This window comes from Trypanosoma cruzi, genomic scaffold, assembly GCF_000209065.1.
Source record: "Trypanosoma cruzi strain CL Brener 1047053516415 genomic scaffold, whole genome shotgun sequence".
Classification (NCBI taxonomy): Eukaryota; Euglenozoa; class Kinetoplastea; order Trypanosomatida; family Trypanosomatidae; genus Trypanosoma; species Trypanosoma cruzi.
In genome coordinates, this window is record NW_001849443.1 from 97657 (window position 1) to 122270 (window position 24614).

General features: G+C 48.1%; 9 protein-coding genes across 9 annotated transcripts, besides 20 other annotated features; all 9 read left to right on the forward strand.

Moving 5' to 3' along the window:
• Positions 1 to 24614: part of a sequence feature (heterozygous, non-Esmeraldo-like haplotype) that runs on past both edges of the window.
• Positions 230 to 1975, forward strand: Tc00.1047053506297.230 (hypothetical protein, conserved; the record flags this gene model as incomplete). The annotated part of the gene is made up of 1 exon (XM_815114.1): positions 230 to 1975. One exon carries the CDS (start codon positions 230 to 232, stop codon positions 1973 to 1975), a length of 1746 nt encoding a protein of 581 aa, XP_820207.1.
• Positions 2048 to 2079: a sequence feature (AT_rich).
• Positions 2194 to 2243: a sequence feature (T-rich).
• Positions 2427 to 2461: a sequence feature (AT_rich).
• Positions 2502 to 2522: a sequence feature (AT_rich).
• Positions 2911 to 2935: a sequence feature (AT_rich).
• Positions 3069 to 3092: a microsatellite.
• Positions 3330 to 3398: a sequence feature (T-rich).
• Positions 3726 to 5171, forward strand: Tc00.1047053506297.240 (pretranslocation protein, alpha subunit, putative; the record flags this gene model as incomplete). Its single annotated transcript, XM_815115.1, has 1 exon — positions 3726 to 5171. One exon carries the CDS (start codon positions 3726 to 3728, stop codon positions 5169 to 5171), a length of 1446 nt encoding a protein of 481 aa, XP_820208.1.
• Positions 5281 to 5404: a sequence feature (GA-rich).
• Positions 5795 to 5963: a sequence feature (GA-rich).
• Positions 6405 to 6435: a microsatellite.
• Positions 6586 to 6645: a sequence feature (A-rich).
• On the forward strand, positions 7141 to 9201 carry Tc00.1047053506297.250 (hypothetical protein, conserved; the record flags this gene model as incomplete). The annotated part of the gene is made up of 1 exon (XM_815116.1): positions 7141 to 9201. One exon carries the CDS (start codon positions 7141 to 7143, stop codon positions 9199 to 9201), a length of 2061 nt encoding a protein of 686 aa, XP_820209.1.
• Positions 9407 to 9427: a sequence feature (AT_rich).
• Positions 10150 to 10201: a sequence feature (A-rich).
• On the forward strand, positions 10277 to 11722 carry Tc00.1047053506297.260 (lanosterol 14-alpha-demethylase, putative; the record flags this gene model as incomplete). Its single annotated transcript, XM_815117.1, has 1 exon — positions 10277 to 11722. The coding sequence occupies one exon, from the start codon at positions 10277 to 10279 to the stop codon at positions 11720 to 11722; it is 1446 nt and encodes a 481-aa protein (XP_820210.1).
• Tc00.1047053506297.270 (60S ribosomal protein L28, putative) lies at positions 13053 to 13493 on the forward strand (the record flags this gene model as incomplete). The annotated part of the gene is made up of 1 exon (XM_815118.1): positions 13053 to 13493. The coding sequence occupies one exon, from the start codon at positions 13053 to 13055 to the stop codon at positions 13491 to 13493; it is 441 nt and encodes a 146-aa protein (XP_820211.1).
• Positions 13565 to 13601: a sequence feature (AT_rich).
• Tc00.1047053506297.280 (hypothetical protein, conserved) lies at positions 13812 to 15974 on the forward strand (the record flags this gene model as incomplete). The annotated part of the gene is made up of 1 exon (XM_815119.1): positions 13812 to 15974. One exon carries the CDS (start codon positions 13812 to 13814, stop codon positions 15972 to 15974), a length of 2163 nt encoding a protein of 720 aa, XP_820212.1.
• Positions 16151 to 16178: a sequence feature (AT_rich).
• Tc00.1047053506297.290 (protein transport protein sec31, putative) lies at positions 16435 to 20133 on the forward strand (the record flags this gene model as incomplete). Its single annotated transcript, XM_815120.1, has 1 exon — positions 16435 to 20133. The coding sequence occupies one exon, from the start codon at positions 16435 to 16437 to the stop codon at positions 20131 to 20133; it is 3699 nt and encodes a 1232-aa protein (XP_820213.1).
• Positions 18567 to 18642: a microsatellite.
• Positions 20501 to 20566: a sequence feature (T-rich).
• Positions 20612 to 22654, forward strand: Tc00.1047053506297.300 (eukaryotic release factor 3, putative; the record flags this gene model as incomplete). Its single annotated transcript, XM_815121.1, has 1 exon — positions 20612 to 22654. One exon carries the CDS (start codon positions 20612 to 20614, stop codon positions 22652 to 22654), a length of 2043 nt encoding a protein of 680 aa, XP_820214.1.
• Positions 22764 to 22793: a microsatellite.
• Positions 22806 to 22829: a microsatellite.
• Tc00.1047053506297.310 (hypothetical protein, conserved) lies at positions 23044 to 24330 on the forward strand (the record flags this gene model as incomplete). Its single annotated transcript, XM_815122.1, has 1 exon — positions 23044 to 24330. One exon carries the CDS (start codon positions 23044 to 23046, stop codon positions 24328 to 24330), a length of 1287 nt encoding a protein of 428 aa, XP_820215.1.

Below are 24614 nucleotides of genomic sequence, written 5' to 3' on the forward strand. Positions count from 1 at the left end.
GTGTGTGTGTGTCCGGACTGTATTCAATTACACGGATAGGCCGTGGGCACAGGCCGTATTCACGACAGAAGCGTGGTGAAGCCAATTTTCCTACGTTAACGGGAAGAGTTTGCCACGCAAGGGAGCAGTTGGCCGCGGCAGGGAGAAGGCTTCAGGTGGTGTTTGTGTGGAGCGGGGGAACTCCGGGGAGAAGACGAAGAAGATCTTCCCGGGATTTTTTCAGACACCAATGTGGCCAAGGGTGCATGGTTCCGGAATGGCTCCGTCGGGTGGGGGAAGAGGGAGTGTGCCAGACGCTGCAGCAACATCCTCTGCAACGTTCTCGTCATCATCATTTGCCTCTCACTCTGAGCCTCCGAAACTGCATCTCCCAGAACTGTCGAAGGATTCGGGGCTATCGCTAACCCGCACAATTTTTATTAAAAATGTGCCGCCAACTGTGGACAACAGTCATAAATTACTGCCCTTTGTACCAAGTGTGGGGCTTGTCTCACTGCGGGTGAAACGGACTGGTGGCCGCGATGTTGGGTTTGCCGAGTACAACACGGCGGATTCTGCTTACCGAGCCCTGCAATGGTTTTATAGACTGGAAGTGACAGCGGGCATTGCATTCAACTGTTTTCCTCGTATGCTGCAAAAATGGACTCCCATTCCGCCAAGATTTCGATATCCGGTTCCCTACGATGAGTACAACCACTGCGCCGGAGATCCCACCCGCTCCACGGAGCTTCTTCTGAACAGCGTCATTCTCATAGCGGAGTGGTCCGTCAGTTCCCCGACGTGTCGCCCAGGCTCTGATTCTTCCGTCATGTCTCTTCAGCCACCGTCGCCTAACTATTATCACTTTTTTGTTCAGAAGCCGATGGAGTTTATACCACAGGCGACACTACAACTGCCGCGCTTTGTCATTCAATCATCCCCTGTGAGCCATTGTGTGGGCTTCACTGCAGTGACGACGATGCCCCAATGGGCTAAGGGGCCGGTTATTCCCTCCAATATCATATATTGTAAGCCCTCTGGGGAATTCATAGCGGCGGGAAACACCAATGAATGCAGTGGCTCAGCAGCGGGGTGCCCACTGAAGAGCAGGAGGAATATACAGCGCACGGCCTCGGCTGGAAACCATCCACGGGCATTTGAAAATGGACATTTTCGGTGCCAAGGGGATGCTGTGGCATCTCCTCTACACGTTAAGCCCCAGTTATCACAGGATGATAAGGCCTCCCAAAGAGGTGTATTGGATTCCACCATTGCATCCGCGGTGCTGGATGACAAGGAACTTCCCAGTAGTACACTGTTAGTGAGGGTCCTAAGCCCTGGTGAGCGACGTCGTCGGGAGTTTTTATTGTCTTTGAGGGGTCTGGGCATTTCTTTTCTAAGCGAGCCAGGGAACATTGGTGAGGCGAGTGAGGCCACTGAAGTTTCTTCATGCTTCCAAAGTCAGGAGTCATGGGAGAAGCAACAACAGAAAGATATGCGGCAAGTGAAATACTCTTCCGAGGAGTGGTCGTGTTTTCATCATCGGCACCATCTTTGTATGGAGCGAAAGTTACGTGAGGAGCCGCTTACCCAGTATACGGCGGACGCGAAGACACTGAAGGCGGCGGATTTACCGCATTTCTCCGATAAAGAAGAGCCAATGTGTGATGAATTGGTATTTGATGGGGCACCGATATTGCCATCATTATTATCGTCAGTTGCTTACTGCGGAGACAGCGATACTGAAAGTGCAATTGTGAAGTTGCTGTTGAGACGCAGCTTTTTCTCGGAGCGCTTTGCTGGGTTTTATTCCTTTGTGCCATACTACAAATGGGCCGGATTTGTGCGGTTTGAGAAGACAGCAGATGCGCGACGGTGTCTGCTGTGGTTAAGGCGGAACCCGGATTTGGCGCCCTTAATTGACGTGCAGTTTGCGCGCAAAGATACAAGGCGATATCGTTCTCACAAGGGCCGAATGAAGGCAATTTCCCTTTGATCACATTTCCGCCCGTGCGATGAACATGAAATGGCACAGCTATAATGTGCATAGTTACATATCTATTTAGACTTATTTTATTTTATTTTTTATTTAATTTATTTCTCAGATGCTTCAAGAGTGTGACGACGGCAGTGAAATGTACTGCGGGGAGAGAAAAACATGTGGATGGATATGAACCGTTATTTACTGTTTTTGTTTTCTTTTGTGTGTAGAGGTCTTTTTTTTTTTTTTTTCCTTTTTTCCTCTGTTGCCGTTCTTTTCTTTTAGACCGTTATGGCACACCCTCCACAGTGTAGAGAGGGGGTGAGAAGGAAGAAGAATGGGAGGGGCAATCGCAAGGAATGTGAAATGAGACGGCAAAAACAGAATGATTTGTAAACGTCATGCAAGAAAGAGGGGGTTGGGAATAAAAGGGAACACAAACGGGAGGAGGGGGGGTTTCTTTGAGTAAATATATTTTTATTGCTTTTATTTTTATTATTTCGCGGTTCGTCTTCCTTTTTCCTCCTCTTCGCAGCCGTTCTTTATTTATTTATATTTTTATGAGCTTCTGTCGATTGCAGGCGTATATATTGTTTTTTGCATGCGGGATCACATTTATTTTGCCCCATTTATTATTATTATTATTGTTTTCTGCAGAACAAAATTGTGTCTTTTTTTTCGTTTGTTTTTGTGGCCGTGGATTCTAAGACTTTTGTTTTGTTTGCTTCCCCCGCCCCGCCCCGCCCACACACATTCGGAGTGGTGACTGTTTGTGGGGGTGGAGGTGGGGGCATTCATGCATGGGGCCCCTTTTGAATGCCCGACTGCAACGCACGTACACGCGCGCACAATGAGGAGGAGAGAGAGAGAGAGAAAGTGTATTTATTTTTGCCTAAACATTTACATTTTTTTTTTTTTTTTTGTTTCAACGCGAGTGATGAGGATTTTCGTATTTTATTATTATTATTTTTTTTTCATTCTCTCATTCATTTTTTATTTATTTATTGTTTTACGGCTGGTTCGTGTGATTGTGCGTGAGATGCGGCACATTCCCTTTTCACCGCCTCCACCCACTCGTCCCAGTGGGGGGGAGAAGAGGGAAGTACCGGTGTGTGTGTGTGTGTGTGTGTGTTTTAAATGTATACATGTGTATAGATGCTTGTCTGCCTCTTTTTCTTCCCTCTGGGTACATGCAGCGCGTCCATCTACGAGCGCGCACCCGACACACAACCAACAGACGCTGCTGGAGGGGACTGAAGCAGTAATCCACCGCGGCGTAATGCAAGGAAAAAAAAATTTCCTGTTTGTGTGCGTGTGTCTTTTTGGTTGGCCTGTGAGGGAGTGGTAGGATACGGTGCGGGGAGGCATATTTCCTTTTTTTTTTTTTGTTGTTATTTATTTATTATTATTTATTTTTTTTCTATTTATCGGTCTTTTTGGTGCGGCATGCATTTACTGCAGGATTTTTTTTTTTTTTGCTGATTGAGGTCTTCATTCGATCTTCGTGTGGGCCGAGATGTGCCTGCTTTTTGTTTTTTCCATCTTTCTTACTGAAAGCGAGTTTCTATTTTTGAGTGCTCTGCGTCCTACGCTTCAATCATTTCTTTCCTTTTTTTTTTGTTTTTATGTGTGGCCGCAACGACGACGAGGAACGCGAGGGATTCGGTTGCCTTCCCTGAAGGCGGGCGCCAGCTGAACACACCCAAATACACGATAAAAAATTGAAGGAATAATCATAAGAATAGGATTAAGTATCATTGTGGAGATGAAGAACTATATGATGATGGCGCAGCCTATTTTGGCGCTCCTCCCCGAAGTTTCTCGTCCGCAACGTATCCCGCCAATTAAGGAACGGATTATGTGGACAGCTGCTGCACTTTTTATCTTTTTAATTTGCTGCCAAGTGCCCGTATTTGGTGCCCGGCCCGGCCAAACGAGTGACCCTTTTTACTGGATGCGTGTGGTGCTGGCTAGCAACAAGGGGACGCTTATGGAGCTTGGCATTTCGCCAATTGTCACGGCCTCACTTATCATGGAGTTGCTTTCTGGGGTCAAGATAATCAGCTATGATGTCAACGATAAGAAGGAACGTGCCGTTTTTGAAGGGATTCAAAAAATTGCGGCTCTCTTTATTACTGCTGTGGAGGCCATGGCGTATGTGAGTTCCGGCATGTACGGCGATGTGCGAGAGATTGGCACAATCATGTCAGGCTTCATTGTTCTGCAACTCATGCTGGCCACACTCATTTGTATTCTTTTGGATGAACTGCTGCAGAAGGGGTGGGGTCTTGGCGCTGGCACGTCGCTTTTCATAGCAACGAACATCTGTGACACCATTATCTGGAAGAGCTTTTCCCCTTCAACCATCAACACGGGCCGCGGGGCGGAGTTTGAGGGTGCCATCATTGCCTTTTTTCACCTGTTGGTTTCACGGAGCGACAAGATGCGGGCACTGAAGGAGGCCTTTTACCGTCCACAGTTGCCAAATCTTACGAACATTTTTGCCACACTTGTGGTTTTCGCGGTGGTTGTTTTCTTCCAGGGATTTCGTGTGCCGCTCATGACAAAATCACGTCATGCTGCTGCCGATCGTCAGCCGTATATGATCAAGCTCTTTTACACCAGCAATATGCCAATTATTCTGCAAGCCAGTGTTGTATCAAACATCAACTTCTTCTCACAAATTCTTTCGCGTCGCTTTGGACAACACAACTTTCTGATCAACCTTCTTGGTCGTTGGGAAGAGCGTGCGTACAGTCAGAGCGGACAGATGTTTCCTGTCGGTGGTCTCTCCTACTACCTCACGCCTCCTGCCACTCTATATGAGTTGTTGAATGACCCCATCCACGGCATATTTTATGTCGTCTTCATTCTCTTCTCATGCGCTATCTTCTCGAAGCTTTGGGTGACGATCAGCCACACTGGTCCGCGTGACGTGGCAAAAAGACTCGTGGCAGAGGGCCGCTGGCTTGCGCAGGCTCGTGAGAGCGAGGAGGACATGGCACGTTTGCTGGAGAAGTACATCCCTGTTGCGGCAAGCTTCGGCGGACTCTGCGTTGGGGCGCTCACTATCTTTGCGGACTTTCTTGGTGCCATTGGTAGCGGCACGGGTATTCTGTTGGCTGTGACCATGATCAACCAGTACTTTGAGATTCTCCAACAGGAGGGCAAGGACCTGGGCTACGGATTCCTCAAGCAGAAGTTGGCATAAGCGTGCGGAACACCCTGTGCTGCAGTAAGACTCTGATGTTGGGGTGGCCGCCATGGTTAAATTCAGCTGAAACGCATAAAAACCAACAACAACAACAAATCAACCAGCCAAAAAAAAAAAAAAAAAGAACGAAGAAGAGTAAGGGGCAAAGGGGGCGAGAAGGGATGGCAGTGTGTAAGGAAACGAGGGGTAAACAAAAAAACAAACAAAAAAGGAAAAAGGAAGGAAAGAAAACAGGGCGTTTCTTCATTCCTTTTTCCATAAACCAAGAGTGAGATGTTTTTTTTTTTTTTTTTAAAGGCATTGTCATCACTTTCTGATGAATTTACGGCGCAGGACATTTGCACGCGACGATTGACTGAAGGTAAATTTCGCTGCCTCTTTTGAGAGGGTTTTGGGTTTACACACGTGCAATAGACACCTCTTGCTTCTTCCTTCTTTACCGCCCCACCCCCCTCTACTTCCTCCCTCTCCCTCTTTAGTGCGTCCGCTCCGCACCTTCTCTCTCTCTCTCTCTGTGTGTGTGTGTGTGCATGCAGTTAAACACCGCTATCTATCTATATATATGTATGTCTTTGTGCGTAGATGTCTTGCGGTGTGATTGGGGGGTGCAGATGGGATTTAACAACAAGATGAAAAGGAGAAAAGAAAAAGAAGAAAATGAAACCCAATAAAGAGAAAAAAAAAATGAAAAGGGAAATTGGGGAAAAGATTATAACACACCCCTAGAAGAAGAAATGAGCAGGAGAGGAAGGGCACGGAAGAAGTAAAGCAGGGAGAAAAAAAAGGAAATACATATTAAAGAGTGAAAGGAGGTGAATGGAGGGCGCTAATTAAATGAATTTAAAAGGGACGAGAAAACAACTAAAAGTTGAGAGGTACGAGAATTTTTAGTAAAAAAAAAAAGGATAAAGGACGAGGGGAAATGAAGGGAACAAAAAAGGGTTTTGAATATGGATATCTGCTCACTGGTATAAAGAACACCGGCAACAGTGGCAGAAGCAGTACAGGATGGAAGGGATGAGACTATTTTTGTGTGCGTGTTGTGTTTTAATTGGACACACAATATAGAAGGCGGGAAAAGAGTGTTTTACCCTGTGAATTCAGCTTTACACCGGCATTCCCGTTTTTTTCTTTTTTTCTTTTTTTGTTTGTGTGTGTGTTGGCCTTTTTTTGACAGCTGGCTGTTTGCTTCAGGCGGGGGCATCATGAGGGTGCTGCTTTTTGCCTCTTTGCATGTATGTATGTATATGTGTATGTGTGTGCTTCTACCAGCGGGTGGGGTATGTTTGTTATTCATTGGATGATGCGAACAAACAGATGAAGAGGGAGGCTGGCATGTATGAGGTGACAGCAGGGAAGGAAGTACGGGGACCGAGGGGGGAAGAAGGAGACCGCTTACCAAAAACAGTGGAAAAAGACAGAAAGAAAAAAGAAAAAAGAAAAAAGAAAAAAAAACAAGAGAAAAAAAAAATGAAGAAACGCACCGAAAGGGGAATTTCTTATTGTTATATTCATTGAGGTCCTACACAAGGAGGGGTTCCAGGCATTCGTCTACACTCACCGCCACCACAATCATTCATCATTATCCTTTTTTTTTTCACGTCTTTTACTATTTATTTTGGCGTGTTTTCTCAGCCTGTGCACCCCTTTCCGCTCATTCTTTTTCTTCTTCTTTTGTTCTTGCACATCGGTGGGCGCTTGGTGTGCATTGGGCAAGAGCTGCTCCTGCCGCCGCTGCCGCGGCACTGGCGAAGCGCGTGGGTGAGTAAAAGTAAATGGCATTTTGTACTTCTTGTCTGTGTGTGATACGTTAGCCTGCTTGATTTTTTTTTTTGTGTGTTTGTGGTTTCATGTATATTTCTATCCCAAGGAAGTGGGGGAAAAAATTGAGCGGCTCTGAAACATTTAAGTAAGATAGGAAGCCGTGGGGCGTGACTCCGCCGATTAGAGGAAGCGCGGCGCACCGATGCCACAAACCAACAGCACGGAATGGCGGGTTTTCACTTCACTGGGAGCATCTTTACGGCAGTTGTCGGTGGAGGAGATCGCCAACCATTCGTCGCATTCCTTCTCCGCGTCGCTCGCTCACTCACGTTCCATTCTGCGTGTCACGGGCAATAACGTCGCTCGCAGCACTCTTAGTGGTGGTGGTGGCGGTAGCGGCCGACAGTCGAGTTTGTGGCCTAGTGATAACAGGGTCGAATTGAAAATAGCGGAAGTGGGGGAGAAGAAGGAGCAACAGCGAGAATACTCTCGATGTCATCAAAACGACAACTTCCACGTCAAGGCGGATGACCATGGCGTTGTGTCTGGTGCAGACGGTGAATTAGGGATAAGTATGCAACACAAGCACCAAAAAGGCGCTCACAGCAGGAAAGGTGGATACTCCATGGAGGTGTCGAGGGAACTGGTTCCATCAGCGGCAGCAAGCGTGGTAAGCGGTGTCAGGCCGGAGTCAATAACGGATGCAGTAGAAGCCTTTTCTTCCGGTGAGCAGAAGCAGATCAATGAAGATGGAATAGAGCGGCAATTTTTACAAGACAAGGCGGAAGCAAAAAAGAAAAGAAGAAAGAGGAGGGAAAGAATTCATAGTGTGATGTCTATTAAGGCGTCTGATGTTGATAAAGGAGAGTCGGAGGTGGCTGGTATGTCGTCCATTGCTCGGCATTCGGTCGAGTGTGTGTCTCGGTCGGAAGATCCGCCAGAGAGCGTTTTTTTTGATGGTGACGGTACTGGACAAATTCCAAACTGTGTCCATTTCAGTGACGTTTACACGGAGGATACAGCGGTGTCGCCCTTCCGTGTAGTAGCACACAGACGTGTAGAGTTATGCGGGCATGGATCAAAAGGAGGGGATGAGCCCGAGGGTTTGGAGGTAGCCATGAATGGTGCAGGAGAGTCCTTGGCAGCGAAAGGTTCTATGTCTCGTGAGCATGATATCTTTTTCCCGCAAATCGAACCAAAGGGATGCCTTGCCGAGGAATTCTGTGTATTGATGCCCGCGGAGAAACAACAGAATTGTCCACGGGAGATTTCGAGTCCGGGATGTGATCGAGATTTGATTCCTTCAATGGAAACGGGGGAATACATTGGCTCCCCGCAGCAGTTTATTTCCTCATCTCCGGAGATTATAATGCGGGCAGCGCGTGGATCCTCGTGTGGTAGTTTTTCTCCAACGGAGGAAACAGTCAATTCTTTTCAAGTTTCCCAGACGGAGAGTGATTTGTCATCTTTTATGGTTAGATACTCTAAACCCCCATTTGCTTCCTGTTGTGTAGATCGTTCCAACCCTGATGGTTGGCAGTGTAATCGTCCGAGGCGGCACGCGTTTCAGTGGCCACTTCACTTTTTGCAGATAATTGCTTTGACTTTGACGGCTCTTAGTACTATACTTTTTGGGGCTTCTATATTACCGACCTACGTCCTACTGTATCGTAGCGGTGGATTTTCGAACTGTTTGCCGGAGATGGTGGTGCTTGTGACACTGACAGGCTCCGCTATTTTGTCAACATGTATATTATGGGCTGTTATTTCGTTTCGAGAGAACGGGGATATATCGAATGAGGGGGAGCCATGTACTTATTGTCGGCGACTCACACATTCGGATGCAAGGCATTGTAAGGCTTGCAACAAGTGCATCAGTGGATTTGATCACCATTGCAAATGGCTGAATATGTGCATTGGAGAGAAAAACTACCGGATCTTTATTGCCTTTCTCGTCTCTTCGGCTCTCAGCATGTTGCTTGCGTTCATCTCCGGTGTTGTCCTCTTAGCCAGGTGGTGGTCGTATCTGTCACCATACTCTTTTTTCTTTCGCATTGGCCCTATTGTACTCTGTGTACTCATGCTGTTGGCAGTACCACCACTTCTGCACCTGCTTGGCTTTCACATCATGTTGCATCGCCTCGGGCTGACAACCTTTGAATATCTTATTCAGCGGCGGCGGGTGATGCGAGATCCTCATGCAGCTGCTTCCGCCACCGATGCTGGTAAGGAGCTTCATGCGCATGAAGTCAGAGAACCCTAAAAACAAACAAGCAAACCAAAAACATTGTATGCTTGGAAAAGGAGGGGAGATGGTGAATGGGGGCTTTTTTTTTTTTTTTCCAATTGGCTGCTGAAAAAGAAACATTTGAGAACAGCGCTGGCTGCTCCTTATCTGTAGTTCTTCCCTAAGCTTTTTACGTATCTGCACCTTGTTGCCTCTCTTCAATGGTGCCAGAAAGGGGGGGAAATAAATAAATATATATATAGGAGAGGAAAGAAGTGGAGAAATAGAGGGAGCAAGCCGTTTTCTTTTTTTTTTTTTTTGCTTTTGGCGCGGAGAACTCGCACTGTCAATGGCGGCACGCGATATGTAAATGTTAACTCAGGCGGGCGTTGCGGGTTTTTTCTCTATATGCATCCCCCTATTGTATTTTCGCATGAAAAAAACTTTTTTTTTTTGTTGTTGTCGTTTTGCCGTTGACGTGACACATAAATGTTTGTGTGGACGTTTTTTTTTCTGCTTGCATTTCCTTTTTTTTTCTTTTGGTAGCAAAGCCGACAGACTTCTCGTCACTTTCCCGAGCCCCCCTTGTTGTTATTGTTATTATTTTCGCGAATAGAAGCATCGAGCGCTTTATTTTAAGATTTTTTTTTTTTGTGTGTGATATTTGCGTGTTTATTGCGTCGTTTGTTGCCGTCGTGTTTGTTCCGTGGCGTCATGTCTCTCGCTTTCTTCCAGCCTGAATTTATTATTTATTTTTTGCGTGTTTTGTGTCCTTCACCTCTTTTGTTGCGTTGTTGCCGTACTGACTGCTTTGTCCCGTGACGCTCTTTTCTGGCATGTCGGGGGTGGGGGTGGGCAGGAGACATCAGAACATTTATTCCACATAGAAAGAAAGAAAGAACACAAAACAATAATAATAATAAAAACAATTGAGCGAAGCCAACTGATCAGCTGGCAGGAGATATAAAACCCTCGAGGTAAACGAAAAAAAAGAAAAAAAAAAACAAGCCGGAAGAAAAAAAAATAAAAAATAAAACCCCTTTAAAACAATATATTAATATTACGGGAAAAATTACGCCCACACATACACTTTGGGAACAACAACGGCAAAATGTTCATTGAAGCCATTGTATTGGGCCTTACGGCTCTCATCCTGTACTCGGTGTACTCTGTAAAGTCATTTAACACGACCCGTCCTACTGACCCACCGGTTTACCCCGTTACGGTGCCGTTTCTGGGACACATTGTGCAGTTTGGCAAGAACCCGCTTGAGTTTATGCAGCGATGCAAACGTGATCTCAAGTCGGGTGTTTTCACCATCAGCATTGGGGGACAGCGCGTGACGATCGTGGGCGATCCCCACGAACACAGTCGTTTTTTCTCGCCTCGCAATGAGATTCTTTCTCCACGTGAGGTGTACACCATTATGACACCGGTTTTTGGGGAGGGCGTTGCCTACGCTGCGCCATACCCAAGGATGAGGGAGCAGCTGAACTTTCTTGCGGAGGAGTTGACCATTGCGAAGTTTCAGAACTTTGTCCCTGCAATCCAGCATGAGGTCCGCAAGTTTATGGCTGAGAATTGGAAAGAAGATGAGGGGGTAATTAACCTCCTGGAGGACTGCGGTGCCATGATCATCAACACGGCATGCCAGTGTCTTTTTGGCGAGGATCTTCGCAAGCGCCTAAATGCCCGACATTTTGCACAGCTTTTGTCTAAGATGGAAAGCAGCCTGATCCCCGCAGCTGTATTTATGCCATGGTTGCTGCGTTTGCCCCTTCCCCAATCGGCTCGTTGCCGTGAGGCCCGTGCGGAACTCCAGAAAATTTTGGGCGAAATTATTGTTGCTCGTGAGAAGGAGGAGGCGAGCAAAGATAACAACACCTCCGATCTTTTGGGTGGACTTCTTAAGGCTGTGTACCGGGACGGCACCCGTATGTCGCTTCATGAGGTGTGCGGTATGATTGTGGCCGCTATGTTTGCAGGCCAGCACACTTCGACGATCACCACCAGTTGGTCCATGCTGCATCTGATGCATCCAAAGAACAAGAAGTGGTTGGACAAGTTGCACAAGGAGATTGACGAATTCCCTGCACAATTAAACTATGACAATGTCATGGATGAAATGCCATTTGCCGAACGCTGCGTTCGTGAATCCATTCGCCGTGATCCCCCACTCCTGATGGTCATGCGCATGGTAAAGGCGGAGGTCAAGGTTGGTTCATATGTTGTTCCCAAGGGTGACATTATCGCCTGTTCGCCGTTACTCTCACACCACGACGAGGAGGCCTTTCCCAACCCACGTTTGTGGGATCCGGAGCGTGATGAAAAGGTTGATGGTGCCTTTATTGGCTTCGGTGCGGGTGTGCACAAATGCATTGGGCAGAAATTTGCCCTTTTGCAAGTCAAAACCATACTTGCCACCGCCTTCCGTGAATACGACTTCCAGTTGCTGCGGGACGAGGTTCCAGATCCTGACTACCACACGATGGTCGTTGGCCCCACGCTCAATCAGTGTCTTGTGAAGTACACCCGCAAGAAGAAATTGCCCTCGTGACCCAGAGGCCGTTATTAACGCGGCATTAAGGGTCAGGGAAGCAAAAGATATAACTAAAAACAACCGGAAAAACGTCGATAACAGGTTTTTTTCTTTTTTTTTATGTGCTTGTGTGGGAAAGGGGTATGTGGGATGATTTTGTTTGTGATAGGGGGCGATGCACACGCTGAGGCCCGGGGAGGTGGGGCAACATTGTAAAAAACGGGCGAAAAGTGTAGAATCCTCCTTACTTGTTTGTGCTCCAAAAATATGCTTTGAAAGGGGTCCAGCGAAGAGAGAGGGAGCGGAGAAACTTCACACGCTTCAAGGAAACATTGGCTCGAGGGTGGAGGAGGACAAAAATCAAACAGGGGGGGGGGGGGAACTTAAAAATTCAGTGGGGGGAATGAGGAGGGACTCAAGGAAAATAATTGACTTTTTACTCCTATTTACGCGGGAGGGAGGTGTAACGGCGATATTGGTTGTAGCAAATAAAGAAAAAGGAGAATGAAGAAATGAGCGGTACAACACGAAAGAAAGGGCAGGGAGAAGAGGGGGAAGGACAGTCATGACGTGGCGATAGCGTACGAATGAGGCAAAGAGTGCTGTGATCCACAGCAAAAGCCCCTTTTCAGTGATTTGAAGCAGCGTCCGAAAAAGAGGAGTGTCAGGGAATACATGCATCATTGATGCAAAAAATGAAATGGGTATTTATGAAGGGCACGACACAATGAGGGATCTAAAAGGGAGACCTTTGTTTTGTGGGTTCTTCTTCCTATTTGTTTTGCTTTTCCTGTTTCGTTTGTGGTTATATAGCTTTCTCTCTTTTTGTATATGTAAGTGAAAGATGCCTTGAAACTTATTCTCACGGCTTGTTTGTTTTGTGCTTTGTTGTGCCGACTACGTCTTTCTAACCTACGGAATGTTCTTTTGTTTCCTCTTGCATTCACTTTTTTGTTACACAATTTAAAAGGCTTTTTTTTTTCTTGTGAGTGTGTGTCTGTGTATGTCACACCGCGATAGTCTTTTCACATGCACGAACACAAAGACCAAAGAGAAATAGGAGCTATTGAAGAGTCTTTAAATACTTTCCTGTTGTTTTTCCTTCTTGGCCGACGGTGGCTGACACCTTTTTAAGAAAAAACAATCCCTCCTGAATTCACAACGGTGAAGGTTTTGACGGGCGCCGCATATCTATTGGCTGCACCCGGTAAGGCTGCTTTCTGATGGACATTTTTTGGGCGTTTTTTTCCACTGATTTTTACTTCTCATGTGCTGCGCTTCTTTTTTTTCTTGATTTTTTTATGTACACTCACATACGCAGTGAAGGGTCCCGATATCCTGAGGAACCATGACGCACTCGACGGATCTTCAGTGGCTGTTGGTTCGTCAGAACAGCAAGTTTCTTCAGAAGCGCAACGGCATCCGTCTGAGCAGCGATCCCTTCAACAACAACGCGAACTGGACGAAGCGCCACGCCGGCTTCTTGAACACGAAGGCTGCCGTGGTGAAGACGAAGGGCGATCGCATTCTTGTGACGACGAAGGACGGCAAAGCGGGCAACAAGCCCAAGTCGATGTACAAGAAGGCCGTGATGGACGCCGGCGTGGAGGCCTCTGTTGTGAGCAAGGCCGTCGCTGCTGTCCGCCCCGACCTGGCAAGCATAGCATCCCGCCGCGCACGTAAGATGGCATCCACGCTGGAACACATGAAGAAGGTGCGAGCCGCCCGGAAGGAGCGCTCTTCGAAGATCACGTTCCAGCGCAAGGCCGTTCGCCCCAAGCGCCACTGAGAGGCACCTGACAGCTGGAGCCTGGGCGACCTCTCCTAACGGGATGCAACACGCACACAGACTTCATTTTGTTTTATTTTTATTATTTTTCAATTAAAACATAAAAAAGGAAGACTTTTTTTCTGTTGTTTTTCTTTTCTAGGCTTGTCGGTTGTTGTTGTTTTCTATGAATTCCGTTAATGGCCTTTACTGCAAGAGACGCATGCCTCCATTTCTCCTTTTTTAGTATTTATTTTTACTTTGTTTTTTGGCACATAGGGCTGTTGCTACCGGGATTGAGGTGGCACGAGAGGAGGGGCCGGGTCTGTACGGAGGGAGATGAACCTTGTCAAGCCTGCCCTCCACGCGCGTGGAACAGGGCTGCGCGATTCTTCTCTCAACTTCCCGGCTTTTTCAGGTTCCTCACTTTCAACAAATTCTACCGTTTTTCTCACATCTGACGTCAATGCTGTTATTGAAGAGCCCATCTCCCTTTTAGTCTCTGCAGATGACAGTGGGGCTCTTGGTGAGCAACACTCGTTGAAGAAAAGTGCAGCGGTTCTTTACGCCGGGGAAGTGAGACCTTATACCGCAGATGAGGTGCGGGCAACTGCAGGGACCGAATTTGCGTCGGGGAAGGCGGTACATGTTTTTCTAGGACACTATCGCCAGTCTGCATCCGCCAGTGGTTTGCAGGAAAGAAGTATTAAGGAAGGTCCCGGTAGTATGTACTTTGCCGATGGAGGATTCTTTCTTGGGAACTGGGTGAACAATTATCGATGCGGCATGGGTGCCTTCTATTCCTCATGTGGTTATACCTACGAGGGTGAATTTGAGGATGACTTACCCCAGGGGCATGGTGTGGAACACTTCCCGTCGGGGGAGGTATATGTTGGTGAATTTCTCGAGGGGCGACCTCATGGCCGTGGAGTGACGTATTACCCTCGCAATGGCTCCATCTACGTTGGTGAGTATTCTCGAGGTGAAAAGCATGGACGTGGGGTGATCTTCTACGAGAATGGGGATGTCTTTGAGGGATTCTGGGTAGGCGGCCGTCGCTCGGGTGAAGGAATCTCGACGTTTCTAGAAACGAGAGATCGATTTAATCAAAGTAAGCGTTGCAATTTTAGGCGATGTGTACGGGCTCAATGGCACGGGGATAAGTGCAAATGGGAGACGGTGAGTAGCGATCCGACGCATGAGGCTCCGTCGCTGAGTCGATACATTGATGAAGGTCTGGTTAAGCCCCTTGAGAAACTTGAAATTCCCTTTGGATGCAGTGTTGGGAATTTGTACATGGCGCATGAACTTGTAAGAGAGATACCGCCTGTGTTATTACGCCGTGCGGAGCGCTGCTTTGATCATCTGGATGCCATGTGTACAGGAGAGGTGCCTTTTTCGACGCTTGTTGCAGCCCTTGAGTCCTCTTCGTCGAGAGAGGCTATAGTGCAGTCCATCCTCAAGGCAATTCCACTCTCTTATGCAGCTTCACGCGATGCTTCTCCGACTGTACATTTGGATTTTGCGACCTTTCTTCGAGGTTTTTTTCCTCATATTAGCGAGGCCGACATTCAACGCCATGTAATTTTTGAATTACCGCTGGAGAAGCTATTTCGTTTGCGTGGGGTACTTGCGGGGATGGTTTCTAGTAAGAAGGACGGATTTTTGTACCTTACGCATGGATTCCAGGAAGACGCGTTGTTTCATATTGCTTCACGTGAGTGTGACGGCATGCGTCAATTTGCAGTTGGAGGACCTGAGCAGACAAGAAGGGAAAGTGTTACCTCTGCCGGTGCAGCTCAACTTACCATGGAGGAGTTGAATGCAGCCAAGGGTTTTTTGGGCGGTGTGCGTGTACCACATGGTCTTTTTCTTTGGAAGAAGATAGTGAGTGGCATCGATCGACTCAGTTTTCGGGAGCTGCTCGAGGGGCTTTACCCGTGCGTCACCTTACAAACGCTGCGCCGGTGTGAATTAACGTTTTTTTCGACGCACGTGTTTCAGGGTTACTTGCAGGCCTTTTCAAAGTTGGATGAATTTCACTTGGGCTCACTCTCCATACAAGCGATGGATGCTGCACAGCGAGAGTTTTTGGCGGCTCGAGCGAAGGGCCACGAGCGCATTCCACGACCAGCGAATGCGTTGGAGAAGTTCGTACTCTCTGGACGACGACGTTCTCTCGTGCAGTGGGAAATCGCTGACATCGCACTGTCGGTTCCTTTTGCAAAGTACATGGACCGATCGAAGAGTGGATCGGTGACGCTTGCCGACATATTGCGTCACGCGTACCCAAATGTGCCATGTGCGGCGACCAGAGCCCGCCTCTCACTAGCCGCGTTACCGCCTCGCCGTGACCCTCACGTAACGGAGGGTCAAATGAATGGGACCGCCGCAGCGGGACGCCAAAATTCATCCGGCTCCTCAATTTCACTTCTTCAGTGCTGCCGTTGCTGCATCTGTACGATGTGTGCCGCGCATGGTCACCCGCTGGGTGCGTGTTGAGGACTACGACGCAATGGACCCTCTCTGTCAATATCGTTATTATTACCGTTTGCTCTTCATCCGTCTTATGGCTTGTGTGTGGTTTGTTACGAGGCCTGTGTATTCATTTTTCCTTAAAATTTTTTTGTTACCGATGCCTTGCGTATTCACGGCGAGAAGAAGACATGGTTGATCAGATTTATTTATTTAAATTTATTTTTTTTACTTTTCGTTACATTGTGGTTCTTCTACCGCGGGAGAAGAGTGGACGAGAAAAACTGCACCGGATTGCGTTCTCTTTTTTTTTTTCTTTATTTGAAACTTCAATGGATATCCGTCGGGTAGCCGAAATTTAGAAGAGTAAAAAAGAAAAAAAAAAGAAAAACCGGAAGGGAGGTGCGAAGGAAAAGGCGATTAACGACAGCCTGGAAGAAGAGGAAAAGGACCGAGAAAAGAAAAGGGAAAAGGACCACCCAGCAATATGCGTCTGAAAAGCACCCCTTTGTCGTGCGCGTTTGCGTGGGCCCCCAGTCATCTCGGAACCCCAACATTTCTTGCGGCGGCGTCTTTGGCCGGTGCGATGGACGAGGAATTCAGCAACGAGGCATTTTTAGAGATTCGTCTTGTGGATGTTACACAGACGGATGAGACGGAGATGCCAGTGGTGGCTCGCACTTTTATCCCTGAGCGGGTCTTTCGTGTTGATTGGTGTTCATTTGGAAGTGCTTGCGGAATGATTGCTGTGGCGTGTTGCAATGGTGCTGTTTACGTGTACGATGCGAGCGTTATGATGAAGAATTATCAACTGAACCCTCACTCTAACACAGAGGAGCCGCTTCTTTGCGCCATTACTGAGCATCGCGGTGCAGTGCGAGGATGCCAGTTTAATCCGTCTCAGCCCAATTTTCTTGCAATCGGTGCAGAAGATGGTAAGTGGGACGTCTGGACACTGGAAGATCCGAGGGATCCGCAGCAAGTTCCCGTCATGTCGGATGCGGCACACACGGCTGCCATCGTACATCTCCAGTGGCATCCGAAGTACCCGCATATTATTGCCACTGCCTCCTCTAATTGCGTTGTGAATGTATGGAACTTAAAGTCCCAGACTTTGGCTGTGTCTTTAAATGTTTCAAAAGGAGGGAAGTCTGGAGCATCTGCGAACGCCATTGCATGGCATCCTGTGGTTGCAACACAGATTGCCGTTGCAATGGACGAGAAGGATTCAGCCATTCAGATATGGGACTTGAAAAAGTCTATGGTGCCTTTGCGTGAGATGCGAGGTCACGAAAGCGCCGTTACAGGTTTGGCATGGAATCCCGGAGACGCGTCTATGATGGCATCCTGCTCGGCTGATGGCAAAACCATTTGGTGGGATCCTTCGACGGGTGAAAAAAGTGGCGCGCTGCAGCAAGAAAACAGCTACGTGATTGATGTTCAGTGGTCACCAGTGCTCCCAGCTGTGTTGGCCACATCATCTTTTGAACCCCTGCTTTGTGTGTCAACAGCCGAGGATGTTTCCACCGCTGCTTCTGCGGGTGGACCAGTGCCAAAGTGGCTTAAAAGGCCATGTGGTGCGTCGATCAGCCTGGGTGGTTTTGTTGCCTCCCTTGTACCCAACTCAACGACGAAAGTGGGCCTCACTTGTGTCCTTGGGAAATCCGCTATGAGTCCAGCGACGTCACAGGATCTCGCATTTCGTGACACACTAAGAAAAATCCCTCGTGACTCGGAAGAGCGGGTAAAATGGCTGAGGGAACAAAATTACAGTCTACTGGCGGCCGCAGCGGCTTGCAAAGATGACCGCACTCCCATTCTTGCCTACCTCAATGAAGAGACGTCAACTCACGATGAGGGAGAAGACCCGTTTGAAACCATGGAGGCATCGCAGAAATCGTTTGAAGATGTTGCAGCTGCTCACATTGCGGCAGGTCGCATACGTGAGGCGGTGGAAGTGTGCCTTGACAGTTGCCGTTTTGACGATGCCTTTGTGATTGCCTACCTCCAGGGCGGGACGTTGCTTCAGCGAGTTCAGCAGGAGTACGCGCATTACACCTTGACTCAGTCCCGTCAAAAAAGACATGTGGTGTATGCGGCAGCGATCGCTTCGGGGGACTTTGGCTCATTAACAGAATCCGAAAATGTGCCTTGGAAGGAAGCACTTTCTGTGATCATTTCGTTTGTGGGCGATGGCTTCTCAGATGCGTGTGATAGGTTGGGGGAGGCGTTGAAGAAGAAGGGCAACAGGGAGGGGGCCATGACGTGTTTTGTCTGCAGTGGTAATGTGGATGCCGTGATGCAGCTCTGGCGTGAGGATAACACATCTCTGGGGCGAATAATGCGTGATGCTCTTCTTCTTGAGGAGGTCACGGGACGACGTGTGACTTCGGCTTTTTTTTCCGATTGCCTGTACGAATATGGCATGAAACTTGTGGGGGAGGGGGTGTTGACGGAAGGGGTGCCGATTCTGCAACGCTCGGCGAGCATTGGCAATCACAGCGCGGCAGTTATGGTTGACCGCCTGAAGTTTCATGTGCCTGTCGGACAAGTTGTGTTTCCCTTCGCCATGATGCCGCTTTCGGACTCTCCGAGCCCGTCATGTGCAACCTTCATAACACAACAGCAACAGCAGTTGCGGGCACAGCCACAGCCACAGCCACAACAACAACAGCAGCCACAATCACAACAACGATTTCCCATGCCTGGTCAATATCAACAGCCTCCAAAGCCATTGCAGCAACCACCAATGCCCGGGCACCACCACCAGCAACAACAACAACAACAGCTGCCGCCTTCGTTGCCGCAACAGCAACAACAACCCATGCAATCTCCAAATTTTTATTTACAACAACAACAACAACCACAATCGCAGGGTATTACGGCGACTCGTTCGGTTGGAGCTACAATGCCCCAAGGCCCAACCGAGGCAGCTCCCCAACCTCGACTTATGCCTCACCCCATTTCCTCGTATTCGTCAATGAAGCAAGGTGCTCCTGTGTCTTCCGGATCCCCACTGGCGATGGCTTCTGCTGGGTACAGCAATGGCATGCCATCGGCACCACCTCGCCAGCAACCACAGTTTGCACCACAAGGCGGTTATGCCGCACCACAGCAAAACTATGTTGATCCCAGCAGACCATTGCCGCCACCACCTCTGCCCTCTGGTTTACGAGGAGCTTCCGTGCCCGGGGGACAAGCATTAGCACGGCCCACTCAACTCGCTGGAATTCAGCAAATGCAGCAACCTATGTCGTCACAAGGAACCGGTGTTGCACCGCCGCCCCCTCCACCTCCACATCCTGGCGCACCAGTAGTCCCCCCCCAACAAGCTGGAGGATTTGTCGGATCTTCTCACCCTCTTCCGCGTGTGTCTGCAAACGCCAGCACGTATTCTTCAGGGGTGAATGACGATACATCAGTCGGCAATATAAATTCCCAAGGAGCCATCTCATCGCTTTATGGGAATCCCTCCGCATCGACGGTACCATTAGCACCATCTACGAACGCAGCTGCTTCAGTGACGGCGCCTCCGCCAATAAGACCTATGATGCCAGTTCCTGGCAATCCGCCCTTTGGTGTGACGACCAGAGAGGATTCAATGGGTGGCTCATTGACAAATTCTTATGGTATTGGGAATGCAACTTACCAGGCGTCTCTGACGCCGTTAGAAAACAAGGTGTTGCATCAGAATAATATGTCTTGGCCTCCGAAAGCTGCCGTGACGCCTTCTACCTATGGACTACAACCGAACGCAAATAAGTCTTCTATGCCGTCTCCGTATGGTAGCAGTGCGGTCCCTTCTGCGATGGCCTCCCGTGTTCCAGGTAGCGTGCCATTTACTGCTTCCAGCACTGTTGATGATGCCGATTTGTCGCATTTTGACATCACTTCACTTAACCCTTCCTACCACGCACTTGCGCAGAAACTGTGCGCCGATGTTCAGCAAGTTAGCAATGCTCAACGTCGGTTGGTGATTTCAAAAGCGGCATTAGAGTTGTTCAAGTTGCTTCAGCGAGGTGCACTTTCGCCGGACGTCGTTTTCCTGGTTTCCAACTATGTGAATTTGATGGGAACACCTCTTGCGAAGAATGCCTGGCGGCAACTTTCCGATGCTCATTTCGATGTGGTACAACCATTTCTGAATCTTAAATTTTTGTCGAACAACGATGGGGTACCTAATTAACAACTTCCACTTTCTCATGCTACGGCTTGTGATCACGGTGGTTTGTTATTTCCCTCACTTATTGCTTTTATGTGCGCTTCTCCGCGAAGAACGGTAATGAGAGGAGGTATTCCCCGCCCTTGTTTATTGTAGCCGTTTTTTTTTTTTGTACTCTTTTTTTTTGTCTCACTCTCTGTAATGAGCGGCAATGCATCATTATCCTCTCTTCTAGGGGGAGGGGAAAAGAAAACAAAAGAAATAAAAAAAGACTCAAATCCAACCAATTGGATGAAAGACAACCGTGCAGCAATAACGGACACCGGATGGTATTAATTATAATGACGTGTTTGCTTTGAGCGGTGGCCGCATCTCACGTGCTTCGCTCCCGTCTTTTTTTTTTTGCTTTTGTTTTTTACCCAATTTTTTTATTTTATTTATTGTTATTTTGTTTTTTATCACTTTGCTTTAGTAAGTCTACTGCAAGAGAGTAAGAACGGACATGTCTGGCTGGGCTCAACCAGGCGGATTCAACCCCAACGCGAATGCCTACAACCCACAGGGTCAACAGGGCTACTACCCACCCCAACAGCAACAACCACAGGGAGGTGGATATGGTGGTCAACAGGGTCGCGGGGGCTATGGTGGCTACAGTGGTGCTTATTACCCACCCCAGCAGTTTCAACAACCACAATTTGGTGGCTACAGTGGCGCTTATTATCCACCCCAGCAGCAGCACCAACAACCACCGGTTGGTGGCTACAGTGGTGGTTATTACCCAACCCAGCAACAGCACCAACAACCAAAAGGTGAATATGGTGGCCATTCCGGCGGCCATGCTTCTCAGCCACCGGTTGATAATATTGGAAATACCGCTCAACAAAAGCAACAAGACCAGCAAAAAGTTTCTGCAGTGGAGTCAGGAAAGCTGTCTCTTGGTGGCGCGGCTTCGGAGCCCGTTGTCGTGCCGAAAAAAGGGAAGGCTGGGACTCTTTCTCTTGGAAAGAAAAAGACGGAGGATGATAAAAAAAAAAATGAGGACACCAAGGCTGCTGAGGAGAGCAAAAAGGGAACTTCTGCCGCGGTAACGATGTCGGATGAAAAAAGGGATGGCACTCCATCAAATTCTAAGATGTCAACAGAGGATTTTCGTGAATATGTGAAACGGGAGATAGCGAAGCAACGTGAACAAAATAAAAAAGAGTTTGTTCGAGATCCGCGTCCTCATTTTAATATTGTGTTCTGCGGGCACGTGGACGCTGGGAAGTCTACCATCTCCGGCCATCTGCTAATGGAAAAGGGTTTGGTAGATCAGCGCGAGATGGAGAAGCTGCGCCGCGAAGCCGAAGTACACCACCGTGAGGGTTGGGAATACGCATATGTCATGGATGTCTCCGAGGATGAGCGGACAAAAGGTATTACCCGGGAGACGGGTGCAGCCTATATTGAGACAGAGAAGCGTCGTGTAACAATTCTTGATGCACCAGGCCACAAGGCTTTTGTGCCATCTATGATTGGTGGAGCGACGCAAGCGGATATTTGCGTTCTTGTCATTTCCAGTCGTAAAGGTGAATTTGAGACGGGTTTTGAGAAGGGTGGCCAGACACGGGAGCATGCGATGCTAGTGCGCACATGTGGGGTGAAGCAAATGATTTGTGTTATCAACAAAATGGATGAATGCGGGTGGGACAAGGGTCGATACGATGAGATTGTTGGGAAACTGAAGCCTTTTCTTCGACAGAACGGCTATGACGAAGAAAAGGCAAAAAATCTTTGCTTTATTCCAATTGCCGGCCTGACAGGTGACAACCTCATCCATCATTCCTCAGACGACGTCTGCCCATGGTATAAAGGGCCTACAATGATGGGTTTCATTGACAATCTTGTTTTACCAGAGACAAAAAGTGAGAATGATGTGCTTTGCATCCCCATAGTCGGTTCTTATAAAGACGATGGACGTGTATTTATCTATGGAAAGGTGGAGTCTGGCTCCATTGCTTTGGGAGAGAGACTTCAAATTCTACCTACTAAGTTGGAGGCATTTGTCGAGGGTATCTCTATTGAGTCGACGGAGTTTGAGAAGTGTTATCCTGGCGACAATGTACATCTGCGGATGCGTGGCGTGGACGAGAGTGACATCCATGCAGGCTATGTTGCCACGTCTATTCCAACGACACTTTCTGCAGTGGAGTATTTTCAGGCTCGTGTGGTGATTCTCGACGTCAAGAATATAATTTGCGCCGGCTCACGTGTCATGCTGCATGCTCATGCCGCCCAGGAAGAGGTTTCTTTCCACAAGCTTCTGGCAAAAGTCGACAAAAAGACGGGAGATGTGTTGGAAAAGGAGCCCACACACGCAAAGGCTGGTGATGTGGTGATTGCACGTATGGAGCTGGAACGTTCTCTGGTATTGGAGGCGCACAAGGTATTTGATAAGATGGGACGGTTTATGTTGCGCGAAGACGGAAAAACCATTGCCATTGGTCTGGTAATGAAACTTTACGAGTCGACAAAGGAGTCCCTTGCAAAATCCGGCAAGGCGTAAAGGGCTAGAAAATTTCTAGGGACCTGGAGGGAGGGATGACGATGGGGGCTGGAGGAAGGTAAGGTATTCTTTCTCCCCATTTCCTTTTTTTTCTCTCTTTTCCTATATTTTGTTATTATTATTATTATTATTATTATTACCCGATAAGGAACTATCTATCTATCTATCTATATATATAAACATAATTTTTTTAAAATGCTCACACGATTGATGTTTGAGACGGAAGTTAAACTGGTATTCTTAGGTGCGTTATATATATTTGTGTGTGTGTGGAGGCTTCCGTTTTTCTCGTGGTCTTTTTTCACTTTGCTTTGCTGCAGGGAGTAATTCCGGTTTCTTGCTTTTTTTTCTTCTTTTTTTATAAAGGCGCTTTTTTTTTTTGGTGAGTGATGTCATTCCATGCCGTCGTGCGCAGGGCGGCACTTCATCATGTCGCTCCTCTTTGCGGGACAACAGGAGCAAAGACGAGCGCCGCAGCCGCCTCCCCCTTGACCTTTTTTGGTGGTTTTGGCGGTCGCCGTTTTGGCACCGAGACGATATTGGTGAGTGTGCGTTGCATTAGTTGGAACCCGGCGAATTGGGTGGGAAACTCCCCCGTGGGAAGAGAGTCACACCGCCAAATCGAGGACGAATTGCCTGATGTCTTTGCGCAGCAGCCGCAGGAAGTGGATGACTTTATTCGCCCAGAGAAAAGCGTTTTTGAGCGACTCGAGGACTTTTGGGATTGGATTGTGAGCTTCATGCAGCCAGTGGAGAAGCAGTTGGAGGTTATGCGCAGCCTGCGGCATAGCGGTTTCCTTGGGTTTGATTTTGGGACCTGGGGTAATGTGTTTTTTTTCTACGGTATCGTCATGCGACTGTGCACCCTTGTGCCCTCCCTTTACAGCCACCGAAACGCGCTACGGATGAGTTACATTGGCCCTCAGATTTCGGAGATAACCAACAACCAAAACCGTGTCAAGAATGATCGCACACTTAGTACTGCAGAGAAACGTGTGATTAAAGATGGTTACAATCGAATGAAGTATGCGCTGATGAAAAAACATGGATGTGCGCAGTGGAAGAGCTTTTTTACAATGCTGACTGCCCCTATTACAATGTCAGCCTTTTTTTCTATTCGTCGCCTAGCAGTGTATGAGTCGGACCTGGAGATGGCACCGTTTCTGTGGGTGAAGGATTTGACAATGCCGGACCCCACATACGGGTTGCCGCTTATTTGTGCGGGCATGTTTTTAGTGAACTTTGAGTTAAACCAGCAAATGCAGCGTGGTGGACGAAGCTCCTCCGGTATTTACATTCGTTGGGCTGTGCGGGCCGCGTCTCTTGTAGGCGTCTACGTGTTTGCGTCACAGCCCTCTGCTATGTTTGCCTACTGGATTGGTCTGTCGACTGCGGGACTGCTGCAGCCGCTGCTGCTGCGTTGGCAGCCTTTCCGTGAATTCTTTCAGTTTCCGGATCCTCCGCAGGCCGCCAAGTCACAAATTATCGCGGAGGTGAAAGGACTGTCAATGGTGGAGCGGTTGTTTTTGTCGAAGGAGGAAAAATTGCGACGTGAGAAGGATCGACAGGCGCTTTGGGAGGAAAGAAGCAAGAAGAAATTTGAGAGAGTGGAAGACTACGATGACGTCTCATTTGACGTGGACGAGGATCTTTCCAAATCAACGAGGAAGCACTAAGGAGTGCAAGAAAAGAAGGGGCGGGGAAGCGATAAAAAAACCGAAAACAACAACAACGGAAGGAAAAGAGAAGAAGGGCAAGAAGGCTTTGAATGCGGCAAGAGATAAAAGTGGGTTTTCCTTTGTGGCGATGGTGCTGTTGAATTTTGTTTGGATGTTGGGTATCGATGGAGCTTAACCGTGGTTTTACATTGTTGATCTTTGTTCTATTTGTTGTTTGATGTATGATGGGTGAGAAGATTGGGCTGAATAGAGTCATGGTATTTGTTGCTGTCGTGGACTTT